A 23,486-nucleotide genomic window follows, 5' to 3' on the forward strand; every position below is an offset into this window, starting at 1 on the left:
TCACAAGGAAAAAAATCGAGGAACGTAATTTAATAACCCTTAATCTAACCTTGCCGAATTTAATACCCTCAGTATCATTAATTTCCAAATTTAGTCCCATAATTTCAACTATAGTTCCAAACTTCCCATAATACAACTCTTCATTAATTTTTTTTCCCCTTTTTATTTTTCCTCTCTTTCAAAAAAAAAAAAAAAAAAAAAAAAAAAAAAAAAAAAACATATAAACCCTTTTAAACCCTCAGTTTACTCCCCTTTACTCACATTATTACTCTTATGCTAAATTTTATTGTGTAAAATGTCTAACGAAGGCGTCGAAAAAGATAACAACCCTTTACTCGTTATTCCTACGCCAGATTTTCCAGTGAACATGTCGAACGAAGAAATCGTCGAAAAAGTCGTAATAGAAAACAACAATCTGGCTAATAATTCAGTTGTTAGTCCTACTGTTTCGAATTCAAAAGGATTGAAAGTTTTGGTCGTTGATGATGATATTACTTGTCTTACGACCATCACCAAATTGCTTAGTCGTTGCCAATATCAAGGTTTGTACATAAATTTCCTATCTTTATTTCTCGTGTGTATGGTATTACGTACTTCTTTCGTCTCTATTTGTTCTTTCAATTCGGAATCTTTAAGAGCAACAAAAAAGGTCTAGTATAGTGACGAAGTGAGTATATCAATAGAATTTATTCATAAAGTGTTTTTTTTTTTTAATAATTTTCTGATTAGGGTTTTGTTTGTTTTCTTGTGCGTTCTTTTGTGATTAGGGTTTATCAATTTTTGGTAAATATTCAAAAATTAAATAGTAATGTTATTAATTTTTTGTAGATCTGTAGTTTAATTAATCAATGCCGTGTGATTTTAATTTATGTGATGATAATTAATTTTTATGTACGTGTGTTTACGTATGTGATGATGCTTAATTAATAATTGATCAATTGATGGTTTTTTTTTCAATGCAAATTAATTGTTGAATTGTATTGTTATACTAATATAATGTTATTGGGCAGTAACTTCGAAGAATAATCCAATTGAAGCACTAAATCTATTGGAAAAAAATGAAGAAAAATTCGATTTAGTGTTAACGGATGTTCGAATGGAGGAGATTGATGGATTTAAGCTACTCGAAACCGGTGTCAAACACGACATTCCGGTGATAATGATGTCAGGGTATGATGATGAAGCGATAGTCAAGAAAGGTGTTACATATGGTGCTTGCAACTACTTCCTTAAGCCTATTAGTTTATCGGATGTTGAAGTTATTTGGCAACATGTGTTTCGATACAATCTCGAAAAGTGTACTAGAGGTAACAAGTTTGATAATAATGAGAACGAGAATCAAAGTAACAAGACTAAGACTAATGTTAAGGAAGGCAAAAAATTAGCCGGGAGTAGGGTTCGATGGAATGATGAGCTCCACCTCGATTTCGTGGGCGTGGTTGAGAGTCTTGGAGGGGTTGATAAGGCGGTACCTAAGAAGATTCTAGAGGTGTTGAGTGAAAGGCATAATAATCTTACTCGAGAACAAGTTGCTAGTCATCTTCAAAAGTATCGAAAAGCTCTTTCTAAGCCCAAGAAGAAGAACAACAACAACAACAAAGGTGTCGATGGTCATTCATTCATGGTTCCAACTCATGTTTCTTCTAATAATCATCAGTACTCGAGTTCTATTGCAAATCGCCAACACCATCTTCCTGTCGCGAATGCATCTGATAGAGCAAGGGTTGCACCACAAATAAACTACTCGCAAATGAATAATTTTCCAATGATTAATAATAATAATAATAATCATGTTGGACAACCTCAACCGTTGCAAGTTAGGCCTAGTCAAGTGATTATGCAACAACCTCGAATGATGCCATATGGCAGGAATTTTATGGGAAGCAATAAATTACCTCAAGTAAATTATCATCTTCATCAACAACAGCAACAACCGCAACAACTTGTACCTTATGGAGATTTTGGTTCGTTGCATACAAATTTTTTCGAGTCAGATAATAAGATGCAAGTTCACGACGAGTTCTTTGATAATAGCCCTTCGATTATCAATCCTTTTAACGAAATTGCTTCCACAAATAGCTTCTTAATGGACGCGAATAATCATTCTTCATTGTTAGATAGTTGGGGTGATTTATCAAAGACATCATGATCGGAATCATATTTTTTCTATTTTTATCGCGAAACCAGGTAGGTATATGACTAGTATTCTTCATTCTTCAGTTTGTTGTCAAGGCATAAAGTATGCACATTTCTATTAAATTGTGAATTCCTTATTGTCTGTTAAACGGCGTCATTTGGTTTGGTATGTCATGCCTTAATCTTTCTTTTAATTTGCTGAATAGAATGTTAATAATGGCTTTCTGTGAGCAGGCAAATGGATAAAAGCTCCATCCCGAAGAATGCTACTGATTCGGAGCTTCGATCTTCAAATATATAAGGGGAGGTGGATTTCTCTGCTGTTAATTTGCAACTGTACCTCTGAACTGTGTCCTGCATGAATCAGTAATGGTGCAGTTTTGTTCGATGTTTATTCATAAACTCGATTGTTTAAAACGATTCTTATTCTTCGTTATTGATGTACATGATTCGGATTCTATCTTTTACTCCATAATATAAGTAGTACAATGAAATGAGGATGTTATAGTAGGCATATATCTCTGCTCTATGAACTGATCGAACTATAATTGTATTTCGTCTGAGTTGAATTAAACTGAGGAGGGGCATTTTGGATCCTACTTACATATAATAATGGTCAAGGAAGATTAATAAGGATGCAATTGAAAGTTTTTATTAAATTACTTTCATTAATAGAATAATAATTTATCAACTATCTTACAATTAACTGCATTTAAACAAGCCTTTATTTTTGGCTGACTAATCAAATAATTTGTATCTCATACAATATTATTACAGCCTTACAGGGGATGAGGGAAGTGAAAATTAAAATGTAAAATCTACATGAATGAAGTAAAGAAAGAGATTGTATCATTTAGCGCCTGAACAAAGTGATCAACTTCGTCCTTGGTGTTGTAAAAGTAGAGACTAGCCCGTGCACTCGCATTCATTCCCAAATGTCTATGCAGAGGTTGTGCACAATGGTGGCCTGATCTGATTGCCACTCCATGCTGATTCAAGAGTATACACGGTTAGCTGTGAACTATTACAGCGCAATTTATATACAAAAATTGCTATTTAGAGAATAAACTTGACGGTAGATAGTAGCATAACATTCATATCATACCTGTTGATCAAGAAACGTGGCAATGTCTGTTGGATGAATATTTTCTACATTGAATGAGCAAAGAGGAGCTCGACCAACATTTTGTGAAGGCACCGGTCCATAAATCCGAATCTTAGGGACTGAAGATAGCCTTTCGTATAAATAATCAGCTAATTCTGCCTAGAGGAAGTTCATAACAGTACCCACAATTATGTGAAGAAATGATATAGTATAGGATAATTCAGACTAAATAAAAGCAATACTGCTCTATATAATTACCAATATTGAAGATTGAATTTTCAAAAATTGAAGCTACTTGAACATTGAGATTGGAGTTCAATGTTAGAAATCTATGAGAGACAGGAAGAGATCAGGTGCAAGACAATCTACCTCATAGTTGTGGATCTTTTGCATTCCGATTCCAGATAGATAATCTATAGCTGCTCCTAATCCAATGGCCTCACCAATAGCTGGTGTTCCAGCCTCAAATCTGATCCAACAGAATGGAATCTAAATCAAGATCTTACATGAACAAAAACTTATCAGACATTCAAATTGATGCCTACCAAGTACCAACCTGGATGGAGGATTTGCATACGTGGAGTGATCCAAGTACACGTCAGAAATCATTTCCCCGCCACCTGAAAGAAGATACATGGAAATGAAAATAAATTACTGGTATGATGTTATGTGGCTAAATCATGCATGTACTACTAGTTAAACACGCATCTGCTTTCTAACCAGTCCCAACTTGCAGTAGCAAACCTTAGCCTTTTCTTGCATTATAAACCCGTCTCTATGAAAAGCTAGTGCAGACAAGATAGAACTACTTTGTCAAAAAAGGAACAAATTTTACCTAAGAAAGGAGGCATTGAATATAGAAGCTCCTCTTTGCCATATAGGAATCCCACTCCTGTAGGACCACACATCTGAAGCATTGTTCATTCCTTGACTTCGAACACCAGCTCATACTATTTGTTCAAGAATAATTAAAGGAAGAACCTAACCTTATGAGACGAAGCAACAAGAAAATCAGCACCAAGGCTCTGTACATCAACTGCCATGTGTGGGACACTCTGACAAGCATCAACCAAAACTTTTGCCCCAACAGCATGAGCCGAGTGCACTATATCGTGAATTGGTAGAGTAGAGGCTACACAAAGAATCATCTAAGAGATGAGATTTCAGGAAGTGTCTGGGAAAGAAAGTTCAGAACAACAAACAAAATTCTCATAGCATATTTCAAAAGCATCACTTGTGAAACACTTCACAAGATAACATTTTTCGTGACAGCACACTCAATTTCAAGAAACACAACTCGATTAAAAACCATCAACCCAAAAATCAGCCCTACCAAGTACATTAGAGACATGATGAACAACAACCAATTTTGTCTTTCTTGATAGCATATCCAGCAATGCACCGGTATCAGGAACTTCATCTTTGGTCAAACTGACAAATTTCAATTGGGCACCAGTTTTCTGAGCCACCAGTTGCCAGGGGACAATAGCACTATGGTGTTCAGCAACAGTGAGGATGATCTGCATGCATTCAATGTCAAGCAACAATTTAGCAGGTAACATACTTGGGAAGAATTTTCCAGTGGGCAAAAGGAAACAGCTTTTTCAATTTTGCAGTTACTTAAACTAGCTAAATGCTGAGAGTTAAAGGCAATAATTACAGATATGTAAATTAAAAAATATGAACCAAAAAGGACAATCTCTATGAAGCATAAAGATGTCAATTGGCATAGAATTTGTAATCTTGAGGACTTGACCACGAATTTTAGTAGCAAGAATTTCAATTAGCTCTATAACACATCTTTAATATTCGATAATATTGGCAATGATAATCAAAGATTCCTCTTGCACCAGAACAGAATTCAGTAGTTTTCTGTTTGTTTGATGCAATATCTTCATACCTACAATTAATTCTATAAGATAAAGTTTCAAGAGGCCAACTTATCCAATTAAGTTTTGAACATATTTAAGAAGCAAATTATTCCTGTCACACCCCAATATCAAGAAGACAAGAAGCTTATTCAGTAGTAAAAGCTCCAATTTTCAACTTTATTTGAAAAATTGGGCTTCTGCATAAGGAAATGCTCTTTCCCAAGCTTGGCCTACTTCAAGCGAGCCATATATACTTTTACCAAATGCGGTTCAGGTGTTCCAGGCTCCAGCTAAGGTATTGTTCAGCCAGACTATGTAGTTTATTGGACAAACAATAAATTCCAGCCAACTAGTATATGTCATTAATTTAAACATGGTGTATTCTAGCTTTGCTAGTATATGATATTTTTGCACAAGACAGTGCAGTACCAAACTTAAGTATGCACAAGCATTTGTCACCTGTAATGAATTGTTTGTCTTTTCACTCTATAATTAACACTTGGCTCTTATCGTTTTTCTTTACATCGATCTCAAGTAAAGGGGTAGCAGGAAGCAGTTTTTCCATTGTAGTCATAATTCAGCAGTCATTTATTAAAGCATATTCCCATAATGACGATTCTGACATTTAAGGAGCATGAAATAATACAGAAAAGAAAACTACTCGTGGTTTAAGAAGTACAAACCTCGTCTCCTGATTCCAAATTTGAGAGGCCCCAAGAATTAGCCACTAAATTAATTGCTTCAGTAGCATTCCTTGTAAATACAATTTCACCAGACTCTTTGGCATTGATGAACGTGGCCACCTTTCTCCTAGCTAACTCATATTCATCAGTTGCTTTGGCACTGAATTTAATTTACAAAAGTTTTATCAGAACAAGAAACATAAATGACAATTCAATCGACTTAAGTTACAAAACCTCAAGAAGTGTATTCCTCTGTGCACGTTTGCATTGTAAGCTTCATAGTAGTTTTTTAAAGCCTCTATTACAGCAGACGGCTTCTGAGAAGTTGCACCATTGTCCAAATAGACAAGTTTGTGACCATATACTTCCTGTGGCATAAAGTACTACTCTTAGATTACAGAGTTTGCAATCATAGCTGATAAGATCCAAAAGCATCACAGTCTTACTATGACATGATGTATAAATGGTAAATCCCATTAAATCAACAAGAATCAGCCCAAAATATCACTTTGAGATCAAGATGTGAAAGCTAACATCACCAAACAAGTGCCAATAAATCAAACGCGTGTATTAATGTCAGATATTAGCACCAGCTTGCTAGTCTAGGATTGTTTGTTGGTTGAACTACATATCCTCCTGTTGACACCGAAATTTTGTTAATTATATATGTAAATAAGGAGATAATATAAAAAATTATAAGATATTTATCTTCAGAATCTCATAGATTATTATCTTTTACTCTACGACACTCTATATAAAGAAGGTCGTTTATAGGGTTTACAGGAGGCTCAGATGGAATAAGTCACAAAGACCTCATCTCCTCCCTACTACCAAACATTGTAGGTCCATAGTATAGAATAAGCCGACAAGGCCCCGTACTATAAACAAATATCAAACCTAAACCCCTTTGGAGAGAGGAATCAAGAGATCTACGAGAGTTGTAACCCACAAATTATCAATGAAATAATTGTTCCCGTATATTTTTTCCTACCTCTTTAATTATGTATTGCATGTTTGAATTTTTATGGTTTTACACCTCCTCAATCAATTACCATGTAAACCTTAACCCAAATAGATAAATGCACCATACTCCCTCAGTCCTTATGTCCCTAAATAATTGTCACATTTCGCTTCAAAATCTTGTCCTATTTCACTTCAAAAATTGAAACAGCATAACACTAGTTCAGAGCAACAAATCAAGCACTAATTCAACATGTTATATTGGATGTTGCAAATGGCAAAGTGTTTACCAAAATAAATAAATAAAATTCTAGTTTTTTTTCTTTTTCCCTGAATAAGTTAGCTTCAAAGTTTGAAAATTACAAAGTCATACCAAACAAAGCTATTAAAACGTTCCAGAAATATCCTAACTAAATAATTAATTAAGCACTACTACTAAAAAGGTTAGCAATACTCCAAAATATTATTGCGTAACGTGGATGTCAACTAGATTGGTTGGGATGATACCCAAGACCGAGCAATAAATCCCGTCTATATCATTGCCCTTTGTGACTTCCTAAACACTTCCAAAGTTACAAGAAAAGATTATTGCTTCCCTCAATTACAACCATGGTCAAAGCGGGCAAAAACATCTAAACAAGAAGAACCCATTATTACCAAATTCATCTTGATAATGACAAAGCTAGAATCAAATAACCCAGAAATCAATTCACAAACAAACAAAAAAAAAAAAAACAAAAACAAAAACAAAAACAAAGAAAAGAAAAATTTCCCAAAATGAATCATCAAACTTGTAATTAAAATAGCAAAAAAAAAAGGTAAGTGAGCAAAATAAACCTGATGAAGGATAGGAAAATCGGGTCGGGTGAAGTGCCCGAGTGAAACAGATTCATTCTCCAATGAAATTGAAGCTGAAGTTGAAAGGCAACGACAAGAAGAAGCAAATAATGGGTATTTGCGAGAACCAAATGGTACAAAAGAGCTGAATTTGTTGTGGAAAATTGAAGGGTTCATTGTTAAACCTTTCATAACCATGTTTATGAGTTCTTTGGAATCATCTAAATGCAAGACTAAAGAGGTGGGGTGGGAGTTAAAGATGCGCTTGCAGCCGGGTGGGCACTTGGGCTATAAGATTGTCGCTCACCGACTAGCATATGTTTTCCGGATGCAATACTTTAACCAATTAAGTTATGGTGTATATTATGATGTAATAGTACCTTATATTTAACTAGAGCTGTCAATTTGGGTACTCGGATCGGGTAAGAATGGGTTGGATCAACTCGGGTCGGATCAATTCGAATTAATTTCATAACTTATGCGGATCGGGTTTGGGTTGAGTCATACTTGAGTCGGGTAACGTCGGGTCATACTTCTTATCGGGTTTGGGTCGGGTTAATAACAGGTCGGGTTACACTCGGGTCGAGTGAACAATATGTAGGGTTTAATTCGGGTTTTCAAGGGTTAAAACGGGTTAGGGTATTTCTCGGCTTCGAATCGGGTTCGGTTTAAGTCAATAATTTGCGGGTTAGAATCAGATCGGGTCATTCTCGGGTTTGAGTCGGGTTCGGTTCAAGTCAATAATTTGTGGATTATAATCAGGTCGGGTCATTTTCAAGTCGGATCATTTTCAAGTCGGGTCATTCTTGGGTTCAAGTCAATAATAAGTGGGCTATAATCAGGTTGGGTCATTTTCAAGTTGGGTCATTCTTGGATTCAAGTCGGGTTATGTTCAAGTCAATAATTTGCAAGTTACAATCAGGTCGGGTCATTTCCAAGTCAGGTCATATTCGGGTCCAACTAACTATAAATAGATAATTATCATTTTTATCAAGCTAATTATTTCCTTTGACTATAATATATATAGTAATTTTTATTTCCGGCAAAAAATTCCAAAATTGAAGGATAATATCCACGTTTTTGGAGAAATTTTGGAGGTTTCGGAGCCCGGTGTCGAAAAGTCTTGAAATTCTATGGGATACATCTCGGGGTCATATAATGTCGTTTGAAACCATATATGATTATTATTTGTTGTCATAAATGTTCGTGGTAGATTTGAATTAATGAAATCGGTACAAGTTGTAAATTGGCCGTTTAAGTCAAATTGGATGGATATACCCACCCAATTGGACTCCCAGAGGGTATAAGGGACCATGGTAAAAATTTTGGCAATTTTTATTTCCGGGTGAAAAAAAAGTCAAAAAATTCCAAAATTGAAGGCTTATATCCACGCTTTTTGATAAATTTTTGAGGTTGGGTACGATGTCGAAAAACCTTGAGATTTTAGGGAATACATCTCGGGGTCATATAATGCCGTTAGGAACCATATATGATCATTACATGTTGTCATAAATTTTCGTGGTAGGCTTGAGTTAATGAAATTGGTGCAAGTTGTAAATTGGTATATTGGCCGTTTAAAGGCAAATTTGTTGGTTCTACCCACCCAATTGGATTCCCGGAAGGTATTAGGGACCATGGTAAACATTTTGGCAATTTTTATTTTCGGACGAAAAAAAGTTAAAAAAATTCCAAAATTGAAGTCTAATTTCCACGTTTTTTGAAAAATTTTAGAGGTTTCGGGGTCCGGTGTCGAAAAGTCTTGAAATTTTGGGGAATACATCTTGGGGTCATATAATGTCGTTTGGAACCATATATGATCATTATTTGTTGTTATAAATATACGTGTTAGGTTTGAGTTAATGAAATTGGTGCAAGTTTTAAACCGATAAATCAGTTGTTTAAAGGCAAATTGGATGGTTCCACCAACCCAATTGTACTCCCGGAGGGTATTAGGGACCATGGTATAAAATTACGGCAATTTTTATTTTCTGGCGAATAAAAGTCAAAAAATTCCAAAATTGAAGTCATATCCACGCATTTTGCGAATTTTTGGAGGTTTCGGGGCCCAGTGTCGAAAATTATTGAAATTCTAGGGAATACATCTCGAGGTCATATAATTCCATTTAGAACCAAATATGATCATTATATGTTGTCATAAATGTTCGTGGTAGGCTTGAGTTAATGAAATCAGTGCAAGTTATAAACCGGTAAATTGGCCATTTAAAGGCGAATTGGATAATTCACCCACCCATTTGGACGCGCAAAGAGTATTAGGGACCATGCTAAACATTTCTTTCCGGGCGAAAAAAAGTCAAAAAATTCCAAAATTGAAGGCTAATATCCACGCTTTTTGAGAAATTTTGGAGGTTTCCAGCCCGGTGTCGAAAATCCTTGAGATCTTAGGGGATACATCTCAGGGTCATATAATGCCGTTTGAAACCATATATGATCATTATATGTTGTCATAAATGTTCGTGGTAGGCTTGAATTAATGAAATCAGTGCAATTTGTAAATCGGTAAATTGGCCGTTTAAAGACAAATTGGATGGTTCCACCCAACCAATTGGTTTTCCAGAGGGTATTAGGGACCATGATAACCATTTCAGCAATTTTTATCTTTAGGAGAAAAAAGTAAAACAAAAATTCCAAAATTGAAGGCTAATATCCATGCTTTTTGAGAAATTTCGAAGGTTTAGAGGCTGGTGTCGAAATGTAATGAGATTTTAGGGGATACATCTCGGGGTCATATAATGCCGTTTGGAACCATAATGATCATTATATGTTGTCATAAATGTTCGTGGTAGGCTTGAGTTAATGAAATCGGTGCAGGTTGTAAACCGATAAATTGGTCGTTTAAAGGCAAATTGGTTGGTTCCACCCACCCAATTGGACTCCCGGAGGTTATTAGAAACCATTGTAAATATTTCGGCAATTTTTATTTCCGACGAAAAAAAGTATAAAAATTCCAAAATTGAAGGCTAATATCCACGCTTTTTGAGAAATTTTGGAGGTTTCGGGGCCTTAAGTCGAAAAGTTCTTAGATTTTAGGGGATACATCTCGGGGTCATATAATGTCGTTTGGAAGCATATATGATCATTATATGTTATCATAAATGTTTGTAGTAGGCCTGAGTTTATTTAATTTGTGTAAGTTGTAAACAGGTAAATTGGTCGTTTAAAGGCAAATAGGATGGTTCCACCCACCCAATTGGACTCCTGGAGGGTATTAGGGACAATGGTAAACATTTCGGTAATTTTTATTTCCAGGCGAAGAAAAGTAAAAAAAATTCCAAAATTGAAGGCTAATATCCACGCTTTTTGAAAAATTTTAGAGGTTTCGGGCCCAATGTCAAAAAGTCTTTAGATTTTAGGGGATACATTTCGGGTCATATAATGTCGTTTGGAACCATATCTGATTATTATTTGGTGTCATAAATGTTCGTGGTAAGATTGAATTAATGAAATCGGTGTAAGTTGTAAATCGGTAAATTGGTCGTTTAAAGGCAAATTGGATGGTTCCACCCACCTAATTGGACTCCCGGAGGATATTAGGGGCCATGGTAAACATTTCGGCAATTTTTATATCTGGGCGAAAAGAAGTAAAAAAATTCCAAAATTGAAGGCTAATATCCACGCTTTTTGAGAAATTTCGAATGTTTTGGAGCCCGGTGTCAAAAAGCATTGAAAGTTTAGGGGATACATCTTGGGGTCATATAATGCCGTTTGGATCCATATGATCATTATATGTTGTCATAAATGTTCGTGGTAAGCTTGAATTAATGAAATTGGTGCAAGTTGTAAACTAGTAAATTGGTCGTTTAAAGGCAAATTGGATGGTTCCACCCAGCCAATTGGACTCTCGGAGGCTATTAGGGACCATGGTAAACATTTCGGCAATTTTTATTGTCGGGTGAAAAAAAGTCAAAAAATTCAAAAATTGAAGGCTTATATCCACGATTTTTGAGAAATTTTGGAGGCAATTTAACGCAAAATAAATTGACCATAAGTTAGGGTGTGTATTATGATGTAATTGAAGTGTATATTTAATGCTAAATGATGTGCTAATCACAACTTCACAAGGTTCGAAGGCTATATAGTGATGTTGGTTCTTTTTTTATATTTTGGGTGTGGGTGTACTTGGAGTTTCCCAATTGATTACGGTAATTTAAAGGAAAAGCACATGATTTCATCCTAAAATTGGTAAAGGTTCTCTTGTTGCAAATACCTTACGAAGTATTTTTTCTCAAGGTTTTTTCTTTATTTTTTCAAAAATTGCCTAGAAAAAAGTGAAAAAAGTATTGCAACTAAAAAAAACAGAGAAAATAGTTGACATCTACATAACTAATTTCTATCACACCATGGCTCATGGTTTTTTCTTCTTTCTTTTTTCTTTTCCCGTATGATTCGATGATTTAACCCTGTGAATGTGATCATTATAATAGTTAATTGCTATTTGCTGCCCAGAACTACTCACCGAATGCGGCCTCATGGACCATTGTTAAAGAGCCTCAATCACTGCAGACTTTCCATATTTGAAATATCTGGAAAAATGACTTTCATAATTTGTAACGGGTAAATGTTACAATCCAGAGGGAATAAGCCTGAAATATCAGCCTCAATTGAAAAAAACCAAATCATAGGATCAGACCATCTAAGTAACAATAATGGTCTTATTCTTATAGACGGGGAGGTAATACAAACAGTATTTTTTTTTAAAATTTTCTATACAGAGTATATATTTTGTAAATCAATGACCTGATACAAAAATGTGATTAGTCCCCAAACAAGTAATCTGACCAAAAACAATTCTATTAAAGTTTTGAACTATGAGCAAAAACATCCGCATCAATTTTTCATTAAACATATGATGCGAATACTGGGGGATGTAACCGTGTGATTAGAAATGGCTGAATCTACTACTTCAACGAAGGAAGCAAACATTCGTAAACTCGTTCCATGCGTGAAGTGATAGTCAATTTGTGGGTAGTTTGAAGGTCTGGCTTCGCCAAATCAATGATATCCTGTCTCAAGCTGCAAAAACGTTATTCAGCTGTTAGTCAATAGAATAGTATAAAATACCTTGCATGAAAAGAATTCCCAGTTTCCTTCCCTCTCCATCAAGCTGGCAGAGAGCCCTGAACTCCAGGCAGGCAAAGCTCATGGTATGACCTACCATAATATGCCACGCCTGCCATTTCAAGGGATTACTCCATAGCATGGCCCAGGGGCCATCTATCACGCCTCATGCCATGCCATGCCAAACTCAGAATATGTGACCCAGAAAAGGACCATCGGTACTGCCAGCCTTACCAGGTAGCCAGTACATGAATGCAACATATTGATTTATGCATGGATGAAAAGATTGAAAACTGAACAGAAAGGTACAAAGTACCAAGGAACTTACCATGACCATTCTCCAGTCATCTTTGCATGTCTCTCTACTGCACGATATAGACGATCTAAAGTATATAACACCAAGCCGAAGCTGTATTGTCCATCTTGTGCCTGCAGAAAAATGCAACATTCAACTTTTCTATTGCAAACTGAAAAGAACCAAATGAAGCTTGCATGCACCAGCATAGGTATTCATGATAGATACAACCATAAAATGAAAACCAAGAATGGATTCAGAAATTGTTGTGTTAATTATATTGTTCTCTCATACCTCCAAGATTTTTGCTTTATAATGCATCATAACTAGGAAAGTTTCTTTTATGTGCACATCATGGACTTAAATAAAATTATTCACCAATTTTTTTTGTTGTGGGGTTCACCACTCACAACAATTACAGTGCTTCTTCAGCAAAACTTAGTCTTGGAATGCTGGATAATCCAACAGTTAAGGCACAAACTGATCACCACATTTTCTAAATTTGAATTTATTTTATGAAAATAAAATTATCTGCCTAAATTTAAGTGTTTATAATGCCTCGTACATTTCAATCTCTCTTTTCAATGGGGAAAGACTGAATGAGGATTATCGCCTATCAACAAGCCATTAGCTTAAACAGAGCAAGGACAGAATAACACAAAGAAATGACAGACAAAGGTTATAACACTAAAAACAGAAGAAAGAATGTACAAAATGTTTAAAATATAGGCAAGGAAGTCCAATTGAGACATTCTCAAATAAAGCTCCTTTTGTGTTCACTGGCTATTCGCTTCCTTGCATTCATTCATTCGTATTATTAGACACATATAAGCATGTGATATAACCATGTATAATACTGGGGATTCACTACCATATATAGGTGTTCAGTGTCTACACTAGGGCATGTTTATGATACGAGTAGCAATTTGTGTATTAAAGAATTTCCAGTGTATATATGATCAGTACATAAAAGAGGTACAATGTATCTATCATTTTCTAAACAAACACATTTAATTTAGGCATATTACCTCCAAAATATATTGAAGTCATAACTTCAAAAATAGAAACTCAAACATGCAGTGCGTTTTAAGCCAATTAACTGATGATACCTGTCCCAGTTCCATACAAGACTGATAACGCATGATTTTTTTCTCAATCTCCACAATGAGCAACCTCCTCTGACGACGAGCAAGTCTGCCCCTTCCTTCTGCTCCCTTGTCCTAATATAACACAAGTAAACAGCAAAGAAATTAATCTAGCAGCATGAACACCTAATTAGATATAAAATGGATATAATCAGATCAAGAGTGTCAAAATGGTTCAGCAAACCTACCCAATTAGGTTCAAACATCATAGGTCAATACATATCAATGATTGGTTGTTATGTAAGTAGCCTCTTGAATTAAGGATAAATCTCAATGTGTCTTAAATTAGCATGTAATATAGACCCAAGTCTAACAAAACAATCGATGAAATAGGGACAGTCAAGCATGTATGCAAACCCGATGTAGATAAAGGTGTCAAGGAATAAATTACCTGTGTAACCCAAGAACGCACTAACATGATTGAAAGGAGAAAGAGAGCGAAAGCAGGTAACGCAGCTAAAATGGCAAAGTTGATTTCATTTGCCTTAAGAATCTGGTTCAATTCAAGCATTGCCCTATAAATAGTACATTGTCAGCGTAAACAAGATTAGTCTCCTTGAGTCCTTGGATTTTAGCAGACCAAATGATTGCAAAAAAAAATTATACTTACGTCTCAATATCTAATTTCAGCTTTTGAACCTGCAAGAAAGCATCAAGTCTCAAAGCTTTATAATAAAGGTGAAGATGACATCTTTTTTTCTATAGATATTTCACTAAGATAATACAAATATATAACATTTAACCTGGATGAGCATAGCACGAGGAAGCTCTCCACCAAAAGCGCTTTTTAGGGGATGCACCATCTCCTTCTCATATCTGCATCAGATATCAGCGTCATTATCACTTACAGACAAGAAAAGCCCATCTGAAAATCAAGTACCGATGAGAAATACACATCAACGGGATAAGGCTCTGCAACTACATAACCAATAATAACCTAATTTTTTATCTAACGCTGTTAGCCAGATCTACTTTTAGAAAAATAGAGTGATGAAGTGATCTAAGATTCACATAGAACCCATGAAAGAATGTCGAAGGTGAGAAAGCAAATCAATAGCTGACGAGAAATAGGCTTGCCAACATCCTCAATAACTGAAAACCACCCAAGCCCCCTACACATAAATCCATCTATCTGTAAACTATACCAAGTTAATGACTATCCGAGGGGTATAATTTGCTTCTGATTTCTTGAATAAGGCAGCAATGGCTAAGTTTTGACTCCAAACCAAATGAAAGCAGCTAGCTGATTCTTTGTCCTCAGGCTTTAATTAACCAGTAAATCATTTTTGGTTTAAGTGCAAGCTCTAGACAGCTCAAAATGCCCTTCCTCTCAGTTTATGCACTACCATTGATTTATTTCAACTCAGAAGAAATGCAATCTTACTTAAGTTTTTAGAGCAGAGATGTATCCACTATAACATCCTCATTTCATCCAAATCAGGTACATCAGATGTAACGAAGAATAAGGTTTGTTTCTGCCTATCGATTTTCATTGCTAAAAAAATTACTGATTCATTTGAATTGTCTTATGGACTCAGTTCAAAAATACAATTGCAATTTTAACAATGGAAAAATGTACCTCTCCATAACTATCTGAAGAAGCTCCAGATCTGTAGCATTCTTTGGGAAATTCTGGCCATTTGCCTGCTCACAGAAAGCCACCAACATTCTGTTCATCAAAAAAAAAAAAAAAAAAAAAAAAAGAAAAGATAAAGACATGAAAGAAAACAAACCAGCTAGTAAAGAGAGAATTTAGAAAGATAGCACCGTTTAACAGACAAGGAATTCAATTTCTAACCAGAAATGTGCATACTTTATGCTTTGACAACAAAGTGAATATTAATTTGATTTGCAAAAGGTTCTCATACCAAAATTTTATAAAAGCACAAGTAAAATTCAAGGGAAGATCTTGAAGAATGCAAGTCATATATACCTGGTTCAACGTTTTATAAGCCACAACAGCTTGTTAAACAAGTAAAATAGTCCCTTCAAAGATCAAGTGTAACAATTCATTCGCCAACAAATTCGTCCAACATCACCTAAGGCTAAGATGAGTGGTTACTAATTAAGGGGTTAAATACCTCACATCCTTTAGAATTTAGATTAATGAGCAATGTAATACACAGAATCAATGTGGAGTGGATGAATTGGAGAACTGCTTAGGAGTTTTATGTAACAGGATTACTCAGAAGTCAGAACCATTCAGAAATTCATAGATCTGATGCATAATGGACATTATAAGGGCCTGGTTCCAATTCCAATTAAACAGAAATCTCATAAAGTGACTAGAAATTAAGTTCCAATCTTGAGCATCTTGTCATCTGTGAAACAATAAGTTCAAAAAAAAAAAAAAAAAAAAAAAGAAAAGAAAAAAGACCTTTATACACTAAAATAATTCTGAGATAACATCTTTCATTTGGGTGATTACATACCTTTGACAATTTTTTTTTAGCATTAGCACCTTTTGGTCAGAAACTGGCCAAAAAGTCAGATATCTGGTTCTCAAGAAAAATATTTTTAAAAAAAAAAAAGTAGTTGGTTGACTCATTTGCTTGTGGGTGATTTTGCTTGACAATGACAGAATTTTTTAAGTTGGTATTTAAGAAAAAACGGAGGAAGATTAGAAGATGATATATACATAAAGGGTCATTTCTGAAAAAAAAAAAAAAAGAAAAGAAAAAAATGGTAACAAAACCTGCAAAGTACTATGGCATGATACAGAACATGATCATATCTAAGGAACAAAAGTTTTAGATTAAATCTCTTGTACTTGAGAGTTGAGTCAAGAAACTTTACCTATGCAGCGAATTAGCAGTTAATTGCACTTCTTCTGAATCCATTACCCCTCTATGTCTCTTTCTGAATGTCTCAAAAAGTTCATCCCTAATTGACATAAGCTGACAAAACAATGAGGTAATTTTAGTTGAATATTTAAGATTTACGGGAGACAAAACACTCAACGTAATAATTAAAGAAGATGATGAGTTTGCTATCAAACGAAAAAAGATATGGAAAGGCAGAAATGAAAACAATAAGTTATCCATACACTCAAAGGTTCACTAGGAATATTATTAAATCAATTCAGCTATGCCTACAACAACTGCAGAACTTCACAATTATATATACTGCACGAGATGACACCTTCAAACATTACATGGCATGCCATTTCTGAAGCACTACACCTCCACAACTTCACATAACATAATACAAACTCATTTACGTCATGGGGAATGATGCCTTGAGAAATATACGAAGTATCATCTTTAGTTGTACTCTCTCAATGCCTACTGTCCCAGACAGATATGGCTAAGGCCCTATTATTTTCACTGATTGTTACATACAGAAATTAATTAACAGAATTTAACTGTAAGTGTTTTTTTTTTTTTTTTTTTTGGGGGGGGGGGGGGGGGGAGGGGGGGGTTGTATGAGGCTTACTAATTACTACTCCGTACTAAATAAAAAAAGATTTTTATTTTTACTGACTTAACCTTAGTACATGCATTTTCAAGTTGAAGAATATCGGTGCAAGAGAAACCACATCTTCAAGTATTAATAATCTCAGACTCTCAGAGTACCATTTGCATCTTGTAAGCAGTACAGCCTCTTGTTTCCAAACATAGATTTATGACCAAATCCCAATCAAAACAACACAGTCAGCTAGAAGAAAACCACCATCAGAATCATACCGGTTGCTCCACATGCTCAGTCCAGAAAGTAATTGTTGATTCTTTTGCTTCACAAATCCAGTCATCAATGTCAGGACTACCAACCAGTCTACTATGACGTACAATCCACAGAGAACAAACAGAGAGGCCAACTGCCCCGCATGTATACCAGATCCAGTACCGAGTCATTTTCCTGGGCTTCCGATGCCTAGCAATCTGAGAGAACCAAAAAAAATGAAGGGACAGCCATACAATCATAAAAACACCTCATTGGCTTACTACAAATTTATAAATAGATTACATTGACTGCAAAGTTTTTTTTCAAGATTAATTCCATAAGCAAGCTTAACATCATGCAAGTGCACATATTTCATAAATTACTCCCTCAGTCCAATTTTGTTTGCCCCATTGGAGCTATAGTTACGCATTAATACTTCCATTCTTTTTCAATTGACACATTATGACTTTTGACACTATTCACAAACTTTACTTTGACTAGCCTTTGTGATTTACCAACAAGGAAAAACATAGTCAAGTGGGATCTTGTTAGAATCGTCTCAATGTGTATTTTCAAATAATCAACTCTTTAAATTTTTTACTTTTGATATTATAGATTTCAATAGTTGAATTTATGCATTATCAAACATGATAAAAAAATCAGGAAAAGATTGAAGTATTTGGCTGGGTGGAGTTGATGAAAGAAAATATAGGTCGGATCAATTGCAGTAAATGTAAAACACAAAGAACAAAATTTTGGTGTGGACCACAGGACCCTCATGAACACTAGCAGTATGGGACAACTCAAAAAAAAAGAAATTGGGTCAATCTTAAAGAGACTGAGTGAGTATACACTAGAATCTGCCATAAACTGCTCAAGGAAACCATAGTACATGAAGAGCATCAGGCATCAATTTTACAAACAAGACTTTCTGAAATACACCATGCAAAAGAGAGAGAGAGAGAAGGAAAAAAAACACTTCCTCCATTCCCTTAATACTGCAATATGGGGGGAAGACACGGATTTTAAAAAGAGGAGAAAGATAGAGAGGAATAATGATAGGACCCATGTGATGAGGAGAGAGATTGAGAGAAAGCATGTTCAAATAGGGAAATGTTGCAATACGAGTTTAGACAGTTTGAAGTGAAAGACCTAAGCACATGAAAAGAGAAACTCTAGAAAACAACATAAATAGCCTTACAATGAGAGATAGATATGAGTCGAGCTTCTGGAGGTTCTGATAAATTATATTAATTGCACCTCGAATTTCATCATCCGTCCACTGTGACTGCACTTCAGTCATTCTATTGAATACGAGTTCATATGAGTTATTCTCCCCAGCAAATGAATCTATCTGTATAATTTTGCAAATATAGAACAAGCGAGATTCAGAACTACAATAAAAAGACAAATCAAAAGTTCTTTACAAAAAAGTATACTGCTAAAAAGAAACGGAAGAAGAACAAACAAAAATATATACCTGGGACAAAGAATTATGCAATTGAGCAATGGAATTCTCAAGATTTGAAAATAATCCATTGATAGTGATCAATAATGGTGGCAATGCCTTTTGAGGATCAGCCACCAGGTCTTCTCCTTGTTTATCAATTGCCATATACACCTGAATGAGATTCATGATAACTTGGACATAGGTCAAAAATATTAAAATATAGAAATATACAGCGCAAACTTTCTTTTTAGAATCAATCAACCAAGAACATGAATATAGTCGATAGTCGCCTCTCCATCCTCAGAAACATGTACTTCATGCAAGTTCTAAGGCCTTTAACCACAAGGTCCCAGACTTGTACTTCATGACACACACTTAAACATGTAATTCATGTAAGCTCTGTCCCATACATGTACTTCATGCAACCTCTAACTGAACAACTCCTTTTTCTTGACTGAGAAAAGTTGCATCTGGGCCTCCAATAATTTACATGTGTGTTGTGGACTTGTAGTTGTATATTAATCTCTTAAGATAAGTAGCAATTAGAGAGAGGTAGAAACAGGAGGCAGAGGAACATTGCATTAACTTTGGTCTGTCAAACTCATAGGCCGGCAGATAGTCAGATATGCATTTTTAAACAAGGTATTGAGTAACAACAGTATATTGTTCAAAACAGAAAGGTACTTCAATATACCATCCTAAGTACCAGAAAAAATGAATCATATATATGTAATTTAAATGATTTATCAACAGTATTAGACACTAAATATATTAGTGTCTAGTGCTATAAAGGATTCTCCCACACCCAAGCCACAAGTACTAAATAGGATGCAAAAGTGCCACTGTATATGCCCTTCTCAAATAAGGGCAGATATCGCTTAGCCTCATTCAGGGGTAAAGTACACAAGAAAATATACTAAGCAAGACATAGGTGCTTCTCTGCCGAACAGGTCCCACTTCTAGAAGAAACAACAAAATAGCATTCAAAAAGAAGCTTGGAACCTAACATTAATCTATATCAGCACACAAATATCAGATGCCTTCCACATTAATCATCCCACAATTCTAGCAGGTCCGTACTACTCGGCATGAGTGGAAATTTAGAGCAAAGCAAGCAAGGGTGAAAAAAGTGAACAAACCTGTGACAAGAACACAGCAAGTGCACATCGTATGCTGTCCAACACAGATACTCTATCGGATATAAAACCAGATGCAGAATGGCAAAGTGTTTGAAACGAAGAATCTTCGGAAATGAAATTCCGCACAAATTCCACAGTTTCACCAATCAAAGCCCGCGGTCCTCTCTCAAACATCATAAAATAGGCCTTCTGAGCATTAGACCCCTGTACAAAAAAACACTAATCATTGGAATCTAAACTTTGCCGCTAAAAACCAAACAAAATGACACTACAAACACATCATTGACATTCTGAGGAACATAGTAAGCAGAAATTCATGTAACAACCTCTGCTTTAGCCTGCCAATATTGCAAATTCTTCTGAACATTGTGCATATTTGATAATATATGCTCGAAAACATCTTCCAAAACATCATAAATTCTAGATGCTTCTGTTAGTATCCTGCATTACCAAAAAATATAATCACCATTCATCAACATAAAACAAACACGCTATAGTTACGACTTACGAGCATATTATTTCAATTGTTAGTAGCTTCTCGAGCTTCAAACACCATTTAATCAAATCAATATCCTCCAAAAACATTGAAATATACAGTCACAACATTTAGCAAACCTCAACTTCCAACAGAAAATGTTGCACTATCGTATCCGACTCAAATATCATCTTAATTTGTAAAGAATCTCAATCTCATAACAATTCTCAGTAATCCTTGCTCAAATTCCTACTCCTTAGACAAAATTAAACAATCTACATTATAATCAAACTATTACCAGAAAAATCCTTAGTTTTCTACAACAAAATCAACAGAAACATTGAATTAAAAAAAAATTGCAAAAACTCGCAGTAATCAAGCTCAAATCAAGTAATCAAACAGACAAAATTAAGTTCAATTCAGCATAATCTGAGTTCAATAGAGAGAAAAATTACAGTGAAGAATGAACTGATTTGGACGGAAGAGGAAGAGGCAAACACAACTTCTGGCGACGAGACCTAGCACGACCGAATTGACGACAAAAACTGGAAAGTTTACCGATGAAAGGAGAATTGGAGAATCGAGACCAAAAATAGTTGGAGTAGAGCAAAGTTAGGGTTCTGAAATTCTTGGATTGATCATTCTCTTGCGAAGGTGAAGCAATTTCCATGGAGTTTCTCTCTCCTCCAGATTCGGAGTTCATGGCTTTGTTTTGGCGCCGTTGACGATTACAACCGCTTCACCGGAGTAAGTTCTGAGTAGAATATTGCGCTCCAAGCCATCATTTGTATTTCATTTTGTTTTGCTGGGCTGAGTCTGTTGTAAGCTTGACACTAACCAGCCCGTAAGTATCGTTTTTGGGGTATCGATTCGAGTGAAAGAGCCCATAGACACAAGGTACGAGTTAAATCGGGTTGATTCAGGTCGGGTTGATAATGGTTTGTAATCTTTGTATTAGCTAAACTAAAGTCTTAAGTCTTTGTGGGGATAGGTGTGAATTGGGATCAGTAGTTAGATATAGAGCTGTCAAAAGTTGACCCAACCCGAAATACCAACTCAAACCCGATTATTAACCGACCCCTCTGAACCCGAAAAAATTGGTGACCCAAACCCGACCTGAAACCAACCCTATACCCGAGTTGACCCGATTATGTGAGACCTGAACCCGAACATCAACTGACCTGGAGATGACCCGACCCGAATGTAACCCGTAAATTATTGGCATGAACCGAACCCGACGTGAACCGAAATTGACCCAAAACTGTTTTAACCCGTCAAACCCGAATTTAACCCGACTTGTTACTTACCTAACCTGAATTCAACCCGACCCGTTCCAAACCCGAATTTAACCCAACCTGTTACAAACCCGATCCGAAATCAACCCGACTTGTTATTGACCTGACCCAAATTCAACCCGACTTGTTATTGACCTGACCCGAATTTAACCAAACCTATTACTAACTGACCAAAAATTCAACCCGATATGTTACTAACCCGAATCGAAATCAACAAGACTTGCTATTGACCCGACCCAAATTCAACCCAAATTGTTCCTGACCCGATTTCAAATCACCTTAAATGCAATTTAGACAACCTTATTATTGTTGATCAAAGCATTTTGTCTAGGGAGACCAAGTCGATCTAGGCCGGCAAAAGAAAGAAGCATCATCTTCAAATTGTATGGTCAAAGGCGATAATTATCTTCCTAAACTATAGACTATAGTTCCCTAATATATTGTCATATATAATATAGTCAAAGAAAATAATTAGCTTGATAAAAATGATAATTATCTATTTATATATAATTAGTTGAACCCAAATATGACCTCACTTGGAAATGACCCGACCTGATTGTAACCTGCAAATTATTGACTTGAACATAACGCAACTTGAATTATTGGCAAGCGTGAAATCCCTTATGGTGCAATAGGTTATGGAATCAATCCGAATTTGCCCGATAAGAAGTATGACCCGACGTGACCCGACTAAAGCATGACCTAACCCAAACCCAACCCGCATAGGTTATGGAATTAATCCGAATTGGCCCGACCTTAGTTGACCCGACCCACTCTTACCGACCTAAACCCGACACGTTTACCCGAATTGACAACTCTACCCGAAACCTCAACCCGACACGCTTTTTTTGACTTTTTTTGCCAACCTCTACCCGACCCACTCTTACCGACCTAAACCCGACACGTTTACCCGAATTGACAACTCTACCCGAATTAATCAATTTATGAATTTTTTGACTTTTTTTGCCCGGAAATAAAAATTGTCGAAATATTTATCATGTACCCTAATACCCTTCGGGATTCCAATTGGGTGGGTGGAACCTTCCAATTTGCCTTTAAACGGCCAATTTATCAATTTACAACTTGTGCCGATTTCATTAACCCAAGTCTACCACAAACATTTATGACAACATATAATGATCATATATGGTTCCAAACAGCATTATATGACCCCGAGATGTATCCCTAATAATCTAAAGTTTTTTCCACACTGGGCCCGAAACCTCCAAAATTTCTCAAAAAGTGTGGATATTAACCTTGTATTTTGGAAGTTTTTTTACTATTTTTCGCCCGAAAATAAATATTGCCGAAATGTTAACCATGGTCCCTAATACCCTCCGGGAGTCCAATTGAGTG

The 23,486-nt window shown here is 35.7% G+C and overlaps 3 protein-coding genes across 3 annotated transcripts; 1 reads left to right on the forward strand and 2 right to left on the reverse strand.

Moving 5' to 3' along the window:
• Positions 1–295: 295 nt before the first annotated feature.
• LOC110701576 (two-component response regulator ARR10-like) lies at positions 296–2,149 on the forward strand. Its single transcript, XM_021879209.1, has 2 exons — positions 296–542; positions 1,011–2,149. The coding sequence occupies exons 1-2, from the start codon at positions 296–298 to the stop codon at positions 2,147–2,149; spliced, it is 1,386 nt and encodes a 461-aa protein (XP_021734901.1).
• A 623-nt stretch (positions 2,150–2,772) lies between these two features.
• Positions 2,773–7,924, reverse strand: LOC110701010 (cysteine desulfurase 1, chloroplastic-like). Its single transcript, XM_021878586.1, has 10 exons — positions 7,593–7,924; positions 6,030–6,163; positions 5,796–5,955; positions 4,575–4,761; positions 4,228–4,373; positions 4,077–4,149; positions 3,798–3,861; positions 3,611–3,710; positions 3,242–3,400; positions 2,773–3,125 (listed from the first exon to the last, which is right to left on the reverse strand). Exons 1-10 carry the CDS (start codon positions 7,788–7,790, stop codon positions 2,955–2,957), a joined length of 1,392 nt encoding a protein of 463 aa, XP_021734278.1. The 5' UTR covers positions 7,791–7,924; the 3' UTR covers positions 2,773–2,954.
• A 4,305-nt stretch (positions 7,925–12,229) lies between these two features.
• On the reverse strand, positions 12,230–21,649 carry LOC110701011 (protein DGS1, mitochondrial-like). Its single transcript, XM_021878587.1, has 14 exons — positions 21,291–21,649; positions 20,687–20,801; positions 20,361–20,564; positions 19,252–19,392; positions 18,973–19,125; positions 17,795–17,989; positions 16,905–17,005; positions 15,688–15,777; positions 14,852–14,924; positions 14,719–14,747; positions 14,500–14,623; positions 14,073–14,183; positions 12,997–13,097; positions 12,230–12,623 (listed from the first exon to the last, which is right to left on the reverse strand). The coding sequence occupies exons 1-14, from the start codon at positions 21,536–21,538 to the stop codon at positions 12,509–12,511; spliced, it is 1,800 nt and encodes a 599-aa protein (XP_021734279.1). The 5' UTR covers positions 21,539–21,649; the 3' UTR covers positions 12,230–12,508.
• Positions 21,650–23,486: the final 1,837 nt, after the last annotated feature.

The sequence above is a fragment of the Chenopodium quinoa genome, unplaced genomic scaffold (assembly GCF_001683475.1).
Source record: "Chenopodium quinoa cultivar QQ74 unplaced genomic scaffold, ASM168347v1, whole genome shotgun sequence".
Lineage (NCBI taxonomy): Eukaryota > Viridiplantae > Streptophyta > Magnoliopsida > Caryophyllales > Amaranthaceae > Chenopodium > Chenopodium quinoa.